Genomic DNA, 15993 nt, shown 5'->3' on the forward strand with positions numbered 1-15993 from the left:
CTTGCTCCTGCTTGCTCCTGCTTGCTCCTGCTTGCTCCTGCTTGCTTCGGCTTGCTTCGGCTAATGCGCGGTCGTGACGCATCACGGAACTACCCGCGTTGCCCCCCGAGCCAATCATGACTGGGTGATCGAAACAGAATTCCAGGTCCTCACAGCGGGCACAACTTGAAGGTTCCAAGCCACCGACTCTTATTTATTTCTGTCGGGAAACCGCTCTGGTGACTTCTACTCTCTACCTAGGTACTCTCCCACTTCGTCATTTCCTTGTCCACTGCCTCGCCTGAGCGGGTCGCAGCAGAGAAGCAAACATCAGGACGCAGATCGCGCCTACCGCCTTGTCTTCATACGCATATGACTGCCAGGGAGTCCAACATGTCCCTGCCAACTCTTCAAAAGGATTCTTCCCATCAACAAGATTCTTCCTCTTCGCAACTCCCCACAAAAAGCTCTTTCTCTTCTCCTTTGATCCGTCTCCTTGAGTCTGATGAAAAACCAGCCGCCATCAAAACCAGAGACGATTTACTGCCGTACTTCTACGTCTGGCCACCTCTGAAGAAGGCTTGGTACCACGACACTGCCATGGAAAAGGCTAAAGCAGTCACACCAGATCGAATACCAGTCTCTCCCGATTCGACATCTGGACCAGGAAAAACACCCCCACCTCTCGAGAAATTCCGCGGAGTGACTGCAACGAAGAGTGGCTCTGCAGAGCTGTCTGTCTTTCACCCTCTAGCTGATAATGGGAAATTTGTGTGGATTCCTGACCAAATCGACAGCATCGCCAAAAAGCAGGGAGGCCGCAGGGCAAGTTCAACAACACTCTTCCCGAAGATGAAAGAGTCAGGCTGACACCGGAGCAGGCTTTGCGCAAATTGATGATGCCCGGTCTGGCAGCAGCGCAGGTGACAGTTCCAAGGGCGGGTGTCAGTCCTCCCACCGCAACCTTGTCCGGCTTTCGCATTGCCTACAACAATGTCGACGCCGTCATTACATGCGCGCACTTCATAGATTGGCCCAAGAAGCAAGAGGATTTCGACGACGTTGCTCGACATTACAACGTCACTTTGGGTAGTCAAGGGGGCGTGGCCACCCAAGCTGCGCTTACTGATGCTTTGGGCGTTGAGCCAGGCACGTATATTATACAGATGAGTGTGTGTCTACCACTAACCAGGAATAGGTGTCCCGATGCATTCCCAATTCGCGCTGCAGCTCATTGCCGTCCATCGTCCATGGGATCTTGCGGTCTTTCGCATTGTCGAGAAGCCTGAGGATGACGACCCAGAGCACGCCATCAAACCCCCACAGCTAGCCTTTTTTCGTGACCAAGATCTTGGTGCACTTGGTCGACCTGATCTATTGTGGTCTGTTGGGTACAACCTGAACTGCTCCGAGGAAGGGTTGCAGAGTAATTGGAAAATGTACTGGTCACGACAGTCGCTCGAGGTGCAAGCCAAGATCCATAGGGAATACGTATGTGAATCTTCCCCACGAAAGACTCCAAAGCTAACTATTCTATGAAGGGCTTGAATGCCATAACCAAGCCATCCACGGACTTCTTGAAGCCAAACCAGCGAACCGTGTGCTTTGGGACACTCGATGAAGCATCACTACGCCGCATCAACAGAGCAGACTACCGGGTGGATATCAATCTCAGCGCTTGGTACGGACGCTCAGGCTCCATGGTCTGTTACTGTCCTACTGGGGAGAAGTCTGTTCGCATCTGCGGTCTTGGTAAATATTGCTCCCTTTCACACTTGTTGTGCAGCAATCTGACTTAACTCCGCACAGTGGCTGGGGGAACTCCCGACAGCGATCAAAACTACATGGTTCTTTTCACTGATGAGATGAAGGACTGGTTTGCTAATGCGCTGGGGCCTCACGATGAGTCAGACTTCCACCAACGCTTCGTCATGTCGCTCGGGCCCTGAGTGAGAGAGGCGTCCCTCCAACGCGGAAACGAGTGCTTTATTGGGTATCTCATGGTATGCCCTAAACTGGAGCCTGAAGGATTAGAGAACGACGTACACAGATACTTCCATACCAGTGTATCATCACGAGGCAAGGCCCATAGTATGTTTCCAATGACATGAATTCTCTAGGCATGTTTGTCTGTTTCCTTCTTTCGGCACATCTCCGCCCGAAACGGCCCCCAAGCGCCAACGCCATACTCCTAGGCACTCTGCAATCTCAACTCTGCCATTGCCAGAGGATTCCTTCAAAGGCAAGTCGCTCTTTGCGCAATGCGGCTGAGGACGAGGTACCTTCGGCGGCTGCACCTCCTGTTGAAGGTAATTTTCAAGGTGATGCCCGTCGGCGACATGGGTAGAGGGGTTGCGGCGGCTTCGTCCGCTGAAACCACCCTCTTTAAGATGCCTCCATGCTTCCTGGTTGCCTGCAGGGATCTTTGAAACAGGTCTCTGCGGCTGAGGCGGTGCAGGCGCCTATCTTCCAAAGGTCCTGATGGTCAAGATGTCGAGCAATTCGAGCAGATGATGTATATTCCATCTCTCCAACTTCAAGCTCATTCTTTGCCAATGTGGACTTCCTTTCTGGGCTGTCTGCGACGTGGTTTAGGTGTTGCTGTTTGGTCGTTTTGCTTTCCACTTTTGCATTTGTCGTTCTCCCTTCTTCAAGTCATCAAGAGGCAATTGCTTGAGCAAGGCTTCAAGCTGCAATTGAATCCGCAGAACTATGTTTACACTCCTCTAGAAACGGCGGACCACATCCGCGTCACTGAGTTACTACCGGCAGACTCAGAAGATGACGAGATCTGCTGTCGTCTCCATCATATGCATCGTCATCCAGCCTTCCTTCTCCTATACCGCCCTTTCGTATGTCTGGGGCGACGGCAGTCAGGAAGGAAAGGTCAACATCTCCTGCAATGGACGACAAGCCAGGATAACTCCAAACCTCCCTCCACTCGGCGCTCTTCCGGCTGCGCAGTTCAAGCACCAGCAGAATTCTGTGGGCTGATGCTCTTTGCATTCATTAGGCTCCGACGGCGAAGGACTTGGCTGAGAAGGAACAACAACAAGTCCGGATGATGGACCGAACGTTTTCGATGGCAGAACCAGTCGGCGCAGGCTCAGCTCCAGAAGTGCTCTCTACTCTGGATCGCATTCACAATGTCCCTGAAGAAGTGTGGGAAGCAGCGGGCATCGCGGGCATCACTGCGACAATCTGAAGTCCGGTTTCCAAGCCCTGGGCCGCTTTTGATCTTCCTGATGTCCGGCATCCTTTTCTGGCCTGAATTCTCCAGATTCATGCAGCGGCCGTGGTTCAGCAGGGTCTGGATCATCCCAGAGTACACATTCGCGTGCCATAATTCAACCTTCCTTATTGGAAAGAAGATGCGTCCAAGCTCGTACTTGTCGCGAAGAACAATGCGAGCGCTGGGTTACATGATGTGGCTGTACCATTTCGACTGCCGCGATCCCGCAAAGCAGATCCATCTGCCCAAGCCAGGAACTCGCCAGGGGCCTTGTGGAAGATGACCCTTCCACATGCGGCTGTGTGGCTCATGTCGGAGGCGAGACATAACAATCGGGCAACCGGGGCTGCCCCTCTCCACGCTCCGTTGGCGGACGAGGCCAACTTCACGCAACGAAAGCCAGGGACAAGGTCTATGCGATCCTTGCGCTTGGTGGACGACGCTCGTGCCAGAGATCAAATACCCATTGATTACCCAGAGCGAGGACAAACATCCTGTCGGCGTGCAGGTTGCGAGATATCTAATGGAGGCTGGTCACGGACCGTTACGTCTTGTACAACTGCCTGGGTGTCCAGAGCAAGGCCGAGTCCTTGGGAGGTACTCCTAGACCGGTCAAATCTCGAGTGCGTTTTCAGATCTATACGACCCTTCCGATCAAACAACCAGATCGCTTTATCACGCAAGCGAACACACCCAGTTCACGTGGGCATGGAAGCTGCCTCATGGAGACAGGCTCTCCACCGTGACAGAGCAAGATCCAGACCATGTTAGTTCAATCTTGGTGCGAGGCCGTATTGTCGACGAAATCGTCTCACGAGGCCCTGGCCCTGCCTTGGCATATCAGAGCTCGATAAGCCATGCGGAGGTGACTGCCCAGTCACATTGGCTCCCTGACGGCTGGGAGTGGATACAGTCCGTGCAGCATCTCCAGACTCTGCCTCATGACGAGTTCAGTTTGCAGTGCTGGCAAACAGCCATTGCCGACCTGATCATAGCATCTGAAGGTGACGTCTCTCTACCTGGAAGCCGTCGACAACGCTGCGAGGCACGCATCTGTTCGACCATAGGGGCTTGGAGCAAGACTTCCAACCCACCATGCCCGTAGATGCACAGCCCTCCAGACATACGCCTTACCAAGTCTCGGAAAGTTTTCGCTTCAGCTTTTTGGCCGGAGACTGGCCCTGACCAAGAAGATGTGCTCTATACCTGTTGCGTGGCCGCGGGAGACGGAAGACGCCGACTTGGTTTGTATCATCATCCTTGGATGTCCCACGCCGTTTGTGCTCGGGCGAGAACGAAAGTCACTATCGCATTGTCGGGTGCTGCTATGCGCATGGGTTTCATGGACGGAGAGGCCTTGAAGAGGGGTTTCTGGAACGAGGAGGACCTTGAGATTTGCTAGTCATGGCATTTTGGCTGGCGAAGCTTCGTCATCTGAGACGGCCCTCACCCCCGGCCTCACCAACATGTGACTTGTTTGAAGTTGTAGCGGTATACATACATACATACATAGTATGTGAACATGCTGCATTGAAACCTGGTCAAAAACCTCTCCCGCAAAGCAGCCCCGTAGGTGTGCCAAACAAAACTCATGGCGGATCGAGGCCATTAATTATTATTTCCGAAAACTGGGGCTTTTTGGTCCTTGCGCCAGGGCAGGGAGTCGATTTGAGGTGGAATAGCTTGGCATCCTCGGCATGGACGGTACCTACTTACCTAGGTACCTAGGTAGGTAGCAATGCCCAATGCCTCGCCGCGACGTCATCCACATGCCGCTCTGCGCCACAGCCAGCAAATCCAAGGTTTGGTTGCATTGTCCCCCCGTGGCTTCATCCACCCATCGTCACCACCTGGGGCAAACCACTTGCAGATCCCTGCCTCGTGCCACAGACTATGATGTCGACGGTTACTCAGTCGCCTGGCTGCTGTCCCTCCTTCACATCTCCTCCACCACGCCTACTTTCTCTATTGCTCTACAAATCTCCAGCTTGCAAAAACCGGCGATAAATGACGGACGACAACAACGAAAGCAGGATCACCATGAACGACAACTCTGAAAACAATCCTCCCGAGGGCACAGAACAAGGCCAAGGAGCCGAAGAAACCCAGTCTGGTAAGAAATTCCCCCAAGTTTTCGCAATCTGGCTCTCTTGGTTCAATCGGGGCCTTCTCCTCCTTTCGAGACAAGACGTGACGCGACGCTGACCAACCGAATCCAGCAGCAGGCGGCGGCAGCGGCGGCGGCTCATGGGCATCCAAGCCCGAAAACTTGGGTAACAAGGCGGGCGAAAAGATCGAAAACACCCTGTCCCCCGTCGGCAACGTCATGGGCAAAGGATTCGAGACCATCGGCGGCCCGGTCAAGGGCATCGTCGATCCCACTGTCGGTGGCCTCATGAGAGCAGGCAAGGGCTGGGGAGATCAGCTCGGCGTGGGCTACGGGAACCACGAAGGTGGCCCGGCCAAACAAGAGGAGGCCGAGGGACAGAGAATGAAGGAGCCGTTTGGAGGCAAGGAGCAGAATGCAGATAACCCCTTGGGCCTGTGACCTCCTCACTTCCATACCAATTATCCATACCCACCTTTGACACACCCGAACACGAGGAGAATATGTAGGTCTGGCGTATCTGTCGGGGGGGAGATGGCCGTCAAGCAACAAAACCAAATGGGGCACAATCAGGGACCTGGTGTCTTATCGGATCCGCACACAATATATATGTACGTCAGGACCTCATGGTCGTCATCATCGATCGATAAGTGAAAGAGGAGGAACTACCATCCGTGCCAGGGGGGGTTTGGTTGTGTGTTGTGTGGTGTCGCTCATTCTTCCTGTAATGGCTGAAATGTTAGGATAAACATGTGGAAACGAACCAATTTTTTGTGATACAGGAACTCGAGATATTTTATGTATGTACCTAAGTGACTTGACCGTAGGGGAGACACGTGAAATTATATATATCATTCGCTTTTTGGAATTTTGTGTTGCGTTACAAGATCATGAGCGAGCAAGCGCAGGTATCCGAGCCGAGGCCCTGGGGTGCCTCTGTTGGAGAAACAGGCTCGCAACAATGGGAACACATCCGATAGCGCACAGAAGTAACACGTACTATATATATACCCACCCAATGTTCGGGCCGTCGCCGCCCTGTTACATTCAATACATACATATATAAGTGTGTGTGTGTGTGTGTCCGAGCTGCTTGAGTGTGTGTTTGGATATAGCTTGCGTGACAGAGGAGAGCAAGAGAAAGTAAGTCCCTTTCCTCTCTGCAGCAATCCTGATTCTGACTCTGATTTCTTGAAAGGAATCCCCCCACTTACATTCACGGCTCGGGTAGGTTTTTTTTTTGACCAGATTTGCGAACACGAAACGAAACAAATAAAGACCTCGTCGCAGGGGAAGGACAATGGACTACACGTTCCCCAAGCCAGCACGGTCGCTGGCGGGCAAAGTGGCGATCGTGACGGGCGCGGGGGCGCACGGCGACGGGATCGGCAACGGACGGGCGGCGGCGATCCTACTGGCCGAGGACGGGTGCAAGGTGGTGTGCGTGGACCGCGAGGTGGCGCTGGCGCAGCGGACGGTGGAGATGATCGAGGCCGAGGCCGAGGCCTCGGGCCACAAGGAGGAGGAGGACGGCGGCGCGGCGATGGCGGTGCAGGCGGACGTGACGGACGAGGCGGCGTGCAAGGCCGTGGTGCAGCGGACGCTCGACGCGTACGGGCGGCTGGACATCCTGTTCAACTGCGTGGGCGTGGGCGGGGCGCCCGGCACGGCGGTGGAGGTGGACATGGCGGCGTGGGCGGCGTCGATGACGGTCAACGTGGCCAGCATGGTCATGATGGCCAAGTACGCCATCCCGGCCATGCTGGCCAACGACGACCGGCCCTGGGGCTACCGCGGCAGCATCGTCAACATGGGCAGCGTGGCCGGCCTGCGCGGCGGCACCCCGCACCTCCTCTACCCGACCTCCAAGGGCGCCGTCGTCAACATGACCCGCGCCATGGCCGCCCACCACGCCCCGCAGGGCATCCGCGTCAACTGCGTCTGCCCCGGCATGGTCTACACGCCCATGATGTACGCGGGCGGCATGAGCCCCGAGGCCCGCGACGCCCGCAAGAACCGCTCCCTGCTCAAGACCGAGGGCAATGGCTGGGACGTCGGCTGTGCCGTCCGCTTCCTCGCCAGTCCCCAGGCGAGATGGGTCACGGGCTTGATATTGCCCATCGACGCCGGCGTCACCGCCGCCGTGGGCACGGATATACCCCGCTCGGCGAGTGTGAACCCTTGAAAAAAGAAGAGGGAGGGGGGAAGGTATTAATATTGGAAAAGTGAAAAGGGCCAGGTGTGGAAAAAATGTGGTCATAAGGTGGTCATAAAGCCCGAAAATTATCTGTTCCTCTTCTCAAACCCGAAATACCTGTGCCCTTTTCCCTGGGGATCCCGACGCTATCAAGCTGTCGCCAGACGACAGCCGACGGACGACAGACAACCCGATCTTTGCTCATAGCTCGTTATTTTCCATTACCATTCCATTTCAACTCTGAGACAGTCCAAACGCCGGAAAATTAAAAAAAAACAACCATAGCACAATCATCATAGCAAAACAGTCGACCTGTGGCAATTTGGTCTCGTTACATTCCTTCTTCCCTCTTCCTCTTCTGGTGTGCTCTTGCCAGCTCCTTCGTCCTGTCCCTCTTCCTGTCGCTCTTCCTCTTCTTATCTCGCGCTGCCTTTTCCGGGTCGGCAACCTGCTCAATGCGCCGTTTCGTTCTACGCTCTTCCCTTCTTTCGCGCATCATTTTGCTGACTTCGGTGACCGCCTGGACGTACATTGTGTCTCCGAGCTTCTTCTGCAGCTTCTCCATGACTTCATGAGCGAGCTCGATGAGAGTCTGGTACGTGGCACCAAAGGTCGGGTCCGCCGACCGAGGGGGGATCGTGTTGGTGTCAGTCATATGCTGGAGTGGCAGTAGGATGGCATTGACTTGCGCGCTGGGTAGGTGCGCCTCTGAAAGACCGGGGATGAGATTCGAGAGGAGTTGCAACGATGACTTCTTTGGGAGTAATGCCGCAGATGTCTGTGTTGTCGGTTCGAGTCGGAGGTTGCGCGCGAGTTGGTCGAGGAGGTATTGGGTGGCTGGAATGCTTGTGCTGCTCTCTTCGGCACTGACATCGTCTTCAGAATCCGTCTCCTCAGAATCAGTCTCTTCAGAACTGGACGCTTCGGATGCGGCGTGTTTGGTAACGGCGGCGCTGGACTGCTGCTTGACTTCAACTGAGAGCTGGTTTTCGTTCAAGCATTGACCCAGAAACAGAAGGACCTGCACCATTTGTGTGCTGAGGTCCTCATTCCCCGTCGTACGCCGCAAGATGCGAGAGGAGGTTTTCAAAACGTCAAGCATCTCCTCTGCATCCAAGAAAAGACCATGACCACATGCCAGCGGAAGCTTTCCACGGTCCATCGAGCCACAGTGACTGAAGAATTGGATGATCAAGCTTGCCGATGTGCTTTGGATCCATGGATTGGGATGGTCTAGCGATGGCCACACGTGCGACCACAGACCACGCTGCTCCTCGTTCAATACTGCGGCTGCCTGCGAACCCACCAGCTTCTGCAATAGCAGTAATGCCTGGAACCGAACTTCCCATTCGTCCTCGTCGTTCACGCTTGTCGTCTCAAGAGATTTGGCAGCAATGCTCCGAATCTTGCCGACCTCGGCTTGAGTCAAAGAGACGTCCGCATCTAGAAGGACGCTGTATGCCTGGATACCGAGTTTCTTCACCTTGCTGTTTCCCCCTTGATGGATCCAACTGTTCAGAAGTTCGAATATGTCGTTCAGGCGGCCCCGTTCTGCCAGGGTAAACAGCCGGCTCAGGAGGACTCCAGCAAGCTGTCGACAACCTTCATTATCATCATTGGCCATCTGAAGTAGTATGGGAATGAAGAACTCGTAGATAAGTTCCTGTGCTGCTTCTCCTTGCATCTTCTCAATCAAGGTATTGATGGCTTCCATGACAGATTGCCTTCCCTCGGGATGCTTGTATTCGAGATTTGTCATCAGGAATTGCTGTTGTTTCGACCATCTTGAAGAGCTTTGAGGATAGTCAAGTAGGAAATGGACGAACAGACTTCTTGCAACATCTCGTGCCCCTTTTGTTTGATTCGTTACCATCATGACTCCGATCTTGTCTGCGAGATCGTAAAGCTCCGGCAACTGGATTTTCCTCCCCATAACTGCCCGGATGAAGTTGAACGTCACCCCTTGCCTGTCTGGTTCTTCGATGTCTGGACCAACACGGTGAAGAAGTTCAGCAATGTCGGATTCTTTCACCTCGACACTCTTGCATTCACGAAGTATCGCAGCTATGAGCTTCAACGCAGCCTGCGCCCCCTCCTCGTTGGTGCTTGTCGAGTTTCTCACGACCTTGACTGCTTCGCTAGCGTACAAGGCTGAGTTTTGCTCAAGTTCAGGCATCGGCAGTTTGACAATGGCGGACAGCAAGCGTAAAGCGGCAATCTTGACATCCTCTTGACCTTCAATCAAGGCGTCGCCAATGACGGGAAGGAAGCCATGCACGTTCTCGGCCGTCAGAATTTCCGCGTGTCTCTGGAAAGTAGACCTCACCAAATCCAAAGCGAACTTGACTAATTTATATAACAAGGCCGAGTTTTGACTCTGAATCTCTTTACTCGCCGATGACAAGCGGATAAGATATCTCTGCCGATTCTTTTCGTCGTTGGTAAGCATTTGGCTTGGTCCGGTCTCTTGCTGCTGATAGAGCGACTGGATCAATTGGTATGCGAATGTCAAGACGTCTCGCTGGCCGACCGATGAGTTCTGGGACAAGCCGCTGCCAATCCTCCGGAGAAGCTCGTCAACTTGCTGGACTTGCTTTGCCGCCAGGTTGCCAGACAGAATGGTCTGAAGGGGCGCCACAAGCTTTGATGCAGCTGCTACGCTGATTGACCGTGCTAGGAGCTCCATTGAGTCAAAACTCTTACTACTTTTGACCTCCCTCATACTGCTGATGTAGTCTTGGTTGTCCTTTTCTTGGCCCACGGCGCCGAAAATGTCATCCATTACAACAGCGACAAGTTCTTCGCAGCAATAATCAAGATCACCATGCTCGATTTGAGGAGCCAGCGCCACCAGAATTGCATGGAGGGTGAAGGACACGACATGCAGTTGATATCCTCTGGTGAGAGCTGTGCGCATTTCTCGGAGCACGAACTGCAGACTGCCGGGACCAAGCAGAAGAACGAGTTCGCACAGGGCTTTGCGCGCGGCATCGCGGGATTCTTGAGCTCTGCTCCTGAGGATGTGCGCGATATCAAGAGTTAATGGGGCAGCAAAAAGTGGGATCTCGTGCAGTGGCAGAAGAGTGATGAGCTTGATCGCGACGACCACGATGGGTAGACGCAGACTGATCTCTGTCTCATCTTTGTAGTGGACAAGCTCTGCGAGTTTCGGTAGGAATTGACCCTTCAGTTCCTGCTCCACAATCGTCTTGTCTGGAAGCGACACTGCGAGCTGAGGTATCGATCGACCTTGTTCTGCTTGAGAGCTTTCAGGTCGGTGGCTGTTCGCTGCCAACAATGCATCAGCAGCGTATCCAAGAAGCCGGTTGTTAGCCTTGTGCTCGACCCCAGTGACGTTGAGGTCATACATATACCGGCGGAACAGTATCCTGAAGTTTTTCCAGTCAATCCATTGGAGGAGACTGCCTATCGCAGTGATGCTTTGACCCTTAGTGCTCTGCGCCGACTCGTCCGTGCTTGAGTCAAGGGCAAACATTCTTAGCAGAGGGATGAAAATCTCCAGGATGTTGGCTGCGCTGATCAGCCCTTTCTCGACCTCGGAGACAAGCCGTCGAATGGCTCGCAGGCGACGGTGTTGTTGGATATGCAAGATGTTCGAGAAGAACGACGCTTCCTCATCATTCCCAACCAACAGAGGCGTCATGTTCGTCAGATCTCCGTTATTGCGAGCATGTTGCACCAGAAGTCCCAGGAGAGTGACGAAGTCCGCCCTCACAACTTCCGACTCAAGTCTTATGCACTTCTTCGTCACAGGGAAAGCAGAATTGACGATCAAGTCGTTGAGGTCGGAGCTCTCGCTTTCATGGGACTTGTTGATCATCTGTTTCAGGCATGCCAAGGCATTTGATCGGATCGTGAAATCATCACTGGCTCTCAAAAAGTACAGCAAGTTGTATATGATGGGTTCGTACGCTGAGCTGATGTTGCGGAAATCCAGGGCCTGGATTGACTGAAAAGCCTGCAGTCGCCTGTCGTAATCAATCTCGTCGAGTCGTTGCGAGGACATGGCATTCAAATCTTTGCATAGTCGAGCGCATTGAGCTAGACCTTCGTCCGATGTAGACAACCTTTCCAAGACCTCGCATAGTAGCTGACGATTCGTCTGGTCTCGGAAGAAGTTGAACAAGGACGCAACCAGTGACAGAAGTTGTAGGTGTGCACTTTGTTCCAAAGTGGCATCGACGGCCAGAAAGCTGTGGACAGAGAGGAGGAGTTGACCTTTGACAACTGGGGGTATCTTAAGCCCCTCATCACAGAGCAGGGTTGTCAATAACTTGATAATGGACTGTCGAGATCCGGGGGATTCCGCCAATGAGGCAACCCTGGGCAGGACGACCGTTACTGCAGCAAGGATGGGCCTTGGGGGTGTCCGCTCGAGTAGACCCGTCAGAGACGCCAATAGAGCCTCTGACTCAGTTTTGAGGAGGTCACGTGCGCAATGGGGCACAGGCCGTTCAGCTTCAGCTATGCTAGCCCACGGAAGCACAATTTCTTCGAGTATGAACAGCTTTACTGGGTCCGGCGTTGAATCTGTAGCCAGGGCCTGCCACATGACTTCTGGAACTCGGCGATCATAATCTCCAAGGTAGCCAATGTAATCAGGAGAATGAGCCCAAGACGCAAATAGGCGTAGCAGACCAGAAATACCTTGGCCCGTCTCGGAGTCGAATATGTCGAGACGTGGACTTATTGCATCAGTAAAGAGACTGCGAAGATGAACAGGCCAGTCGACGTCATGACAGTGATCGAAGAGAAGGACGAGACATTGGAAGCCTGTCCGTCGGATACTGCGTGACAATGCTCCCGTACTGGTCTGGTTGACCGTTGTGTGACCTTGATGAGAAGCTTTGACGACGCAAAACACGACTGCGTCGACAACCTGTCGGCCAAACGGAGCGAACTTGCTTTGGAATGTCTCCAGCATTGACAACAACAATCGAAGAAACCCATATTGCTGGTCTTCCGGGATGTATGATTGGTCGAGGTTTGCGAGGTTTAGAGCGGCTTCTTGGACCCTGACATCTCTCAATTTGCCCAGAGCAATGTCAAGGAACAATGAGACTTCGTTCTCGGGTAGTCGGAGCATGACACGCAACAATGATTTCCTTCTTGTGTCTTGAGATCCGAACGTTCCTGCTCGGCCCACGATGATACCAAAGACAAGCCGGAGGACAACAGGAAGGACGGTGCTTCGATCTTCTGGTCTAACAGAACTCTCCTCATCAGCAGCCAGACATCTGCCTATGACAGATGTCTCAGACTTTCCTTCGGCTAATGGGAGCAGCATGGCCTCGTAACGGGAAAGTACAGGGTCTTTCCAGGTCAGGATGGCTTGGAGTGCCAGCTTTCGAATATCATCGTTGCCGTTGCTCAAAAGATCGATAAGTTTTGCATGTACTTCGGATGATCTGAAGAGCATAGTAGGGTTGATGAACCGGCCGAACAGGGCCAAGATCGCCTTCCTGTCTGTTAGAGACCATTCGTGGTCATCAAGGTCGGGGCTCAATGTGTGCGACGATGCAGAAGCATCCGAGCTGGCTTTGGGTTGTAGTTGAGCACGGCTGAAGGGTGCAGCGAGGAAGATAGGAACCAATGAACGAGACCGATTTTCAGTTGCAGCGGGCATCCAGGATAGTACCATTAGAGCTAGCGATCGACTATCCGGAGGTGGTCTTCCAGGGTTTTCTAGTCGATGTTCGTCCTCAATTATGCTGCGGAATCTCTCACCGGAACATTGGAAGTCATCTGAGACTGATTTGCACAAAGAATCGAGGTGCGCAAGGTTTGAGCATTCAAAAGAAGAAAGTGTCGACCATGCACCAAGGGGATCTTTTTGAGGCGACTGAATCAGATCGGCCGGTGACTGAAGCCACTCCATGGCGATGTTGACCACGGTTTCTTCCGACGGTGTCGTCTGTATCATTTGAGAGAGAAAATTGCAAACTTCTGCTCTTGTCATGTCATGGTAATGTGGCATCAAGCCGAAGCAGAAGCAAGGGATAAGATCCAGAAACGACGAGTTCTCTGGTATATATTTTTGTTGTTGGAGAATCCGCCTGAGTAGCAGCGAAATTTTTCGGGCTTCGGCAGGACTGTATGGAGTGTTAAGAATCTCGAGCATCAGTCTAATAGTTTCTCTAAGCCAGCTCCGGATTTCCAAACCGCCAAGCGCAAGAAGCAGCTGTGCAGATCCTTTCTTCAAGTTGAATGATGTCGATAATAGATTTCGGATAAGAGTGTTGCGGACACTGTCGAAGAGTCGAGACTCCACACCCTCGACTGCAGGGACTTTCTCAAAAAGACGGCTGACTGCGTGTACGAAAGCTGGCAGGTGAAAGACTACCGAGGGCATCTTCGGAACAAGAGAAACAAGGTCCTTGAGCCGCTGGTCATCAGGGGGTGCAATTTCGACGTATGTGTCAAAACCCCAGCCCAGAATTGTGCGTTGACGCAGGTCAAGGTCGTTCCTGACATCTTCCAAGACGTGGGTGAGTAGACTGTGAAATGCGTCAAGAGACCGAGCAGTATTTTCGGCGTCGCCAAAAAGGCAAGCAGCCCTGGAGAATCGAAGCCGTCCAGCAAGTTCTTCGATGATTGAAGCATCCCCATCTTGTTCCTTCATTGACAACTGATTCAGGATGAATTGTCCAAAATCCGCAGGACAATCTATTGACCTGACGGTTGCAGACCCACCAAAACCGATCTTATTCTGCTGCAATCTCTCCAGCATGTAATAAAGACTCACCTCATCATCAGACCAGTGGTTCGAGATGTATTTCTGGAGCCCTGGCAGGACATGGGCGATGAACCTCTCCCCCCCAAGCTCTGCGCAAGCTGTGGAGAAGGCATAGAACTCGCGTGGTGAAAAGTGCTCCGCAGCCCAGTCCAACAACTCCCGGGGTAAGGCTGACTTCTGCTGCAACAATTGGTCTAGGGGTGCATACTGAATGATTGTGGCGATGATGATTGCGAGAATCGGGTTGAAGTGTATTCGGTCCTCGTTAAGCCCCTGTGCGATGGCCGCTACCACTTGGAAGGCCTCAATGACGAATGTCCATGCACTGATCGCCTCTCCCTTCCCTGTGCCTATGATAACAAGCAAGAGCCTGAGTGCGAAAGACAACTGGCTGGCCTCTTCGGAAGCCGCACACTCCCGAACAAAATCCAAGATGATCGCCTGGATCGGCTTAAAGGCGTCCGTGGTTGTCTCATGGATGAGGGCGATCAGAACGCCATCCACAGTTGACTGAACGTGCGCCTGTTGGCTTATGGGGAGAGCGCAGTCTAGTAGACACTGTATCAAGGATACAGCACACGAATGCAATTGAAAGTCGACCCCGCGAGCGCCCTCCACGCAAAGGCTCATGAGGCCGAGCTGATATGGACTGAGGGTTGTGACACCATCTTGCTCTGGAAACTCCTTCAAAAGATGATTGACGGCAAGACACAAGGGTGTCTTGTCTGCGGCAAACTGCGAGGCGGCTTTTTTCAGCAGAAAGGTGAGCGACTCTGCGCTGAATCGAACCACGTAGTCCTTCTTGGAGGATAGGTAGGGTATCATGACATCGAGTAGGGGCCGTAGATCGTGTACGAGAAGTTTGGACAGGTATTTGAACATGTACGCGAGGCAGTTGAAACACCACTCAACAACTTCCGTCTTGTCACTGGTGGCAGCAATCTGCGCCACCAGGTGTACAGTTCTTTGGAAGTATGGTTCGAACCCATGATCGAGGTCGTGGGCAAGTTGGGCAAGGAGGCCGAGGAGAGGTTCGAGAGCGAGGTCGTCTCTTTTTTCGATGTGTTCAACGAGAATCGCGAAGACGGTGTCGGCATGATGAAGGAGCTGCGGGAGATTTTCGCATAGTGGACTCGCAAGGCTGAGGAAGCTGGTGAATGTGCTCGACAAGTTCAATTCCGCCCAGCCTTCCAACGCGGTGCGGAAAAAGCTTTGCAAGACATCTGGGTCGCTGTTCGAAGGCCTGACTCTTCCTACGGCATGCACCGGGTCAATCCTCACTTGTGCCAACCGTTTCGAGAAGGGTTCGAAGCGGTGTCTCCTGCTTGATGTGGTGGGTTTCTTTGCTCTGCGCGAATTGCGGAGGCGAAGCCCGGGAGATATTGCAGACATTGTGTGAGGATGAAAATCAACGCAGAGGTAATGCCCGAAGGCTGAATCAAAGCAAAGGCCGTGCAACAGGCTGTAGTTGTAGAGACCACGTTTTGCCTGCGGTGTTGGGTGCAAAGCTGAGACTCGAAAAAATCTCCCCGCAATCATCGTGTGTGCGGGAATGCACCACCGTATTCTCCGGAGCAGTGTTTGGACCATGAAGCGCATAAAACTTGAATCCTCTCAGCCTCTGTCCTTGGTATAGATCTTCTGTCACTGCAGCATCATACGCCGATCGCCTTCACTTCGGTTTCTACTTTGCTACAAAACCCCATTATGCTACTCGTCTA

The 15993-nt window shown here is 53.1% G+C and overlaps 5 protein-coding genes across 5 annotated transcripts; 4 read left to right on the plus strand and 1 right to left on the minus strand.

The window, feature by feature from the left end:
* Positions 1 to 372: 372 nt before the first annotated feature.
* Z520_12240 (uncharacterized protein) lies at positions 373 to 1928 on the plus strand (the record flags this gene model as incomplete). The annotated part of the gene is made up of 5 exons (XM_016782727.1): positions 373 to 717; positions 777 to 1149; positions 1178 to 1470; positions 1521 to 1731; positions 1789 to 1928. The coding sequence occupies 5 exons, from the start codon at positions 373 to 375 to the stop codon at positions 1926 to 1928; spliced, it is 1362 nt and encodes a 453-aa protein (XP_016626148.1).
* An 832-nt stretch (positions 1929 to 2760) lies between these two features.
* Z520_12241 (uncharacterized protein) lies at positions 2761 to 3184 on the plus strand (the record flags this gene model as incomplete). The annotated part of the gene is made up of 2 exons (XM_016782728.1): positions 2761 to 2964; positions 2993 to 3184. 2 exons carry the CDS (start codon positions 2761 to 2763, stop codon positions 3182 to 3184), a joined length of 396 nt encoding a protein of 131 aa, XP_016626149.1.
* A 2067-nt stretch (positions 3185 to 5251) lies between these two features.
* Z520_12242 (uncharacterized protein) lies at positions 5252 to 5759 on the plus strand (the record flags this gene model as incomplete). Its single annotated transcript, XM_016782729.1, has 2 exons — positions 5252 to 5324; positions 5431 to 5759. The coding sequence occupies 2 exons, from the start codon at positions 5252 to 5254 to the stop codon at positions 5757 to 5759; spliced, it is 402 nt and encodes a 133-aa protein (XP_016626150.1).
* An 859-nt stretch (positions 5760 to 6618) lies between these two features.
* On the plus strand, positions 6619 to 7503 carry Z520_12243 (uncharacterized protein; the record flags this gene model as incomplete). Its single annotated transcript, XM_016782730.1, has 1 exon — positions 6619 to 7503. The coding sequence occupies one exon, from the start codon at positions 6619 to 6621 to the stop codon at positions 7501 to 7503; it is 885 nt and encodes a 294-aa protein (XP_016626151.1).
* Positions 7504 to 7846: 343 nt separating this feature from the next.
* On the minus strand, positions 7847 to 15664 carry Z520_12244 (uncharacterized protein; the record flags this gene model as incomplete). Its single annotated transcript, XM_016782731.1, has 1 exon — positions 7847 to 15664. The coding sequence occupies one exon, from the start codon at positions 15662 to 15664 to the stop codon at positions 7847 to 7849; it is 7818 nt and encodes a 2605-aa protein (XP_016626152.1).
* Between the last annotated feature and the right edge of the window lie 329 nt (positions 15665 to 15993).

Source organism: Fonsecaea multimorphosa (assembly GCF_000836435.1).
Source record: "Fonsecaea multimorphosa CBS 102226 unplaced genomic scaffold supercont1.51, whole genome shotgun sequence".
In the NCBI taxonomy this organism is placed as follows: Eukaryota; Fungi; Ascomycota; class Eurotiomycetes; order Chaetothyriales; family Herpotrichiellaceae; genus Fonsecaea; species Fonsecaea multimorphosa.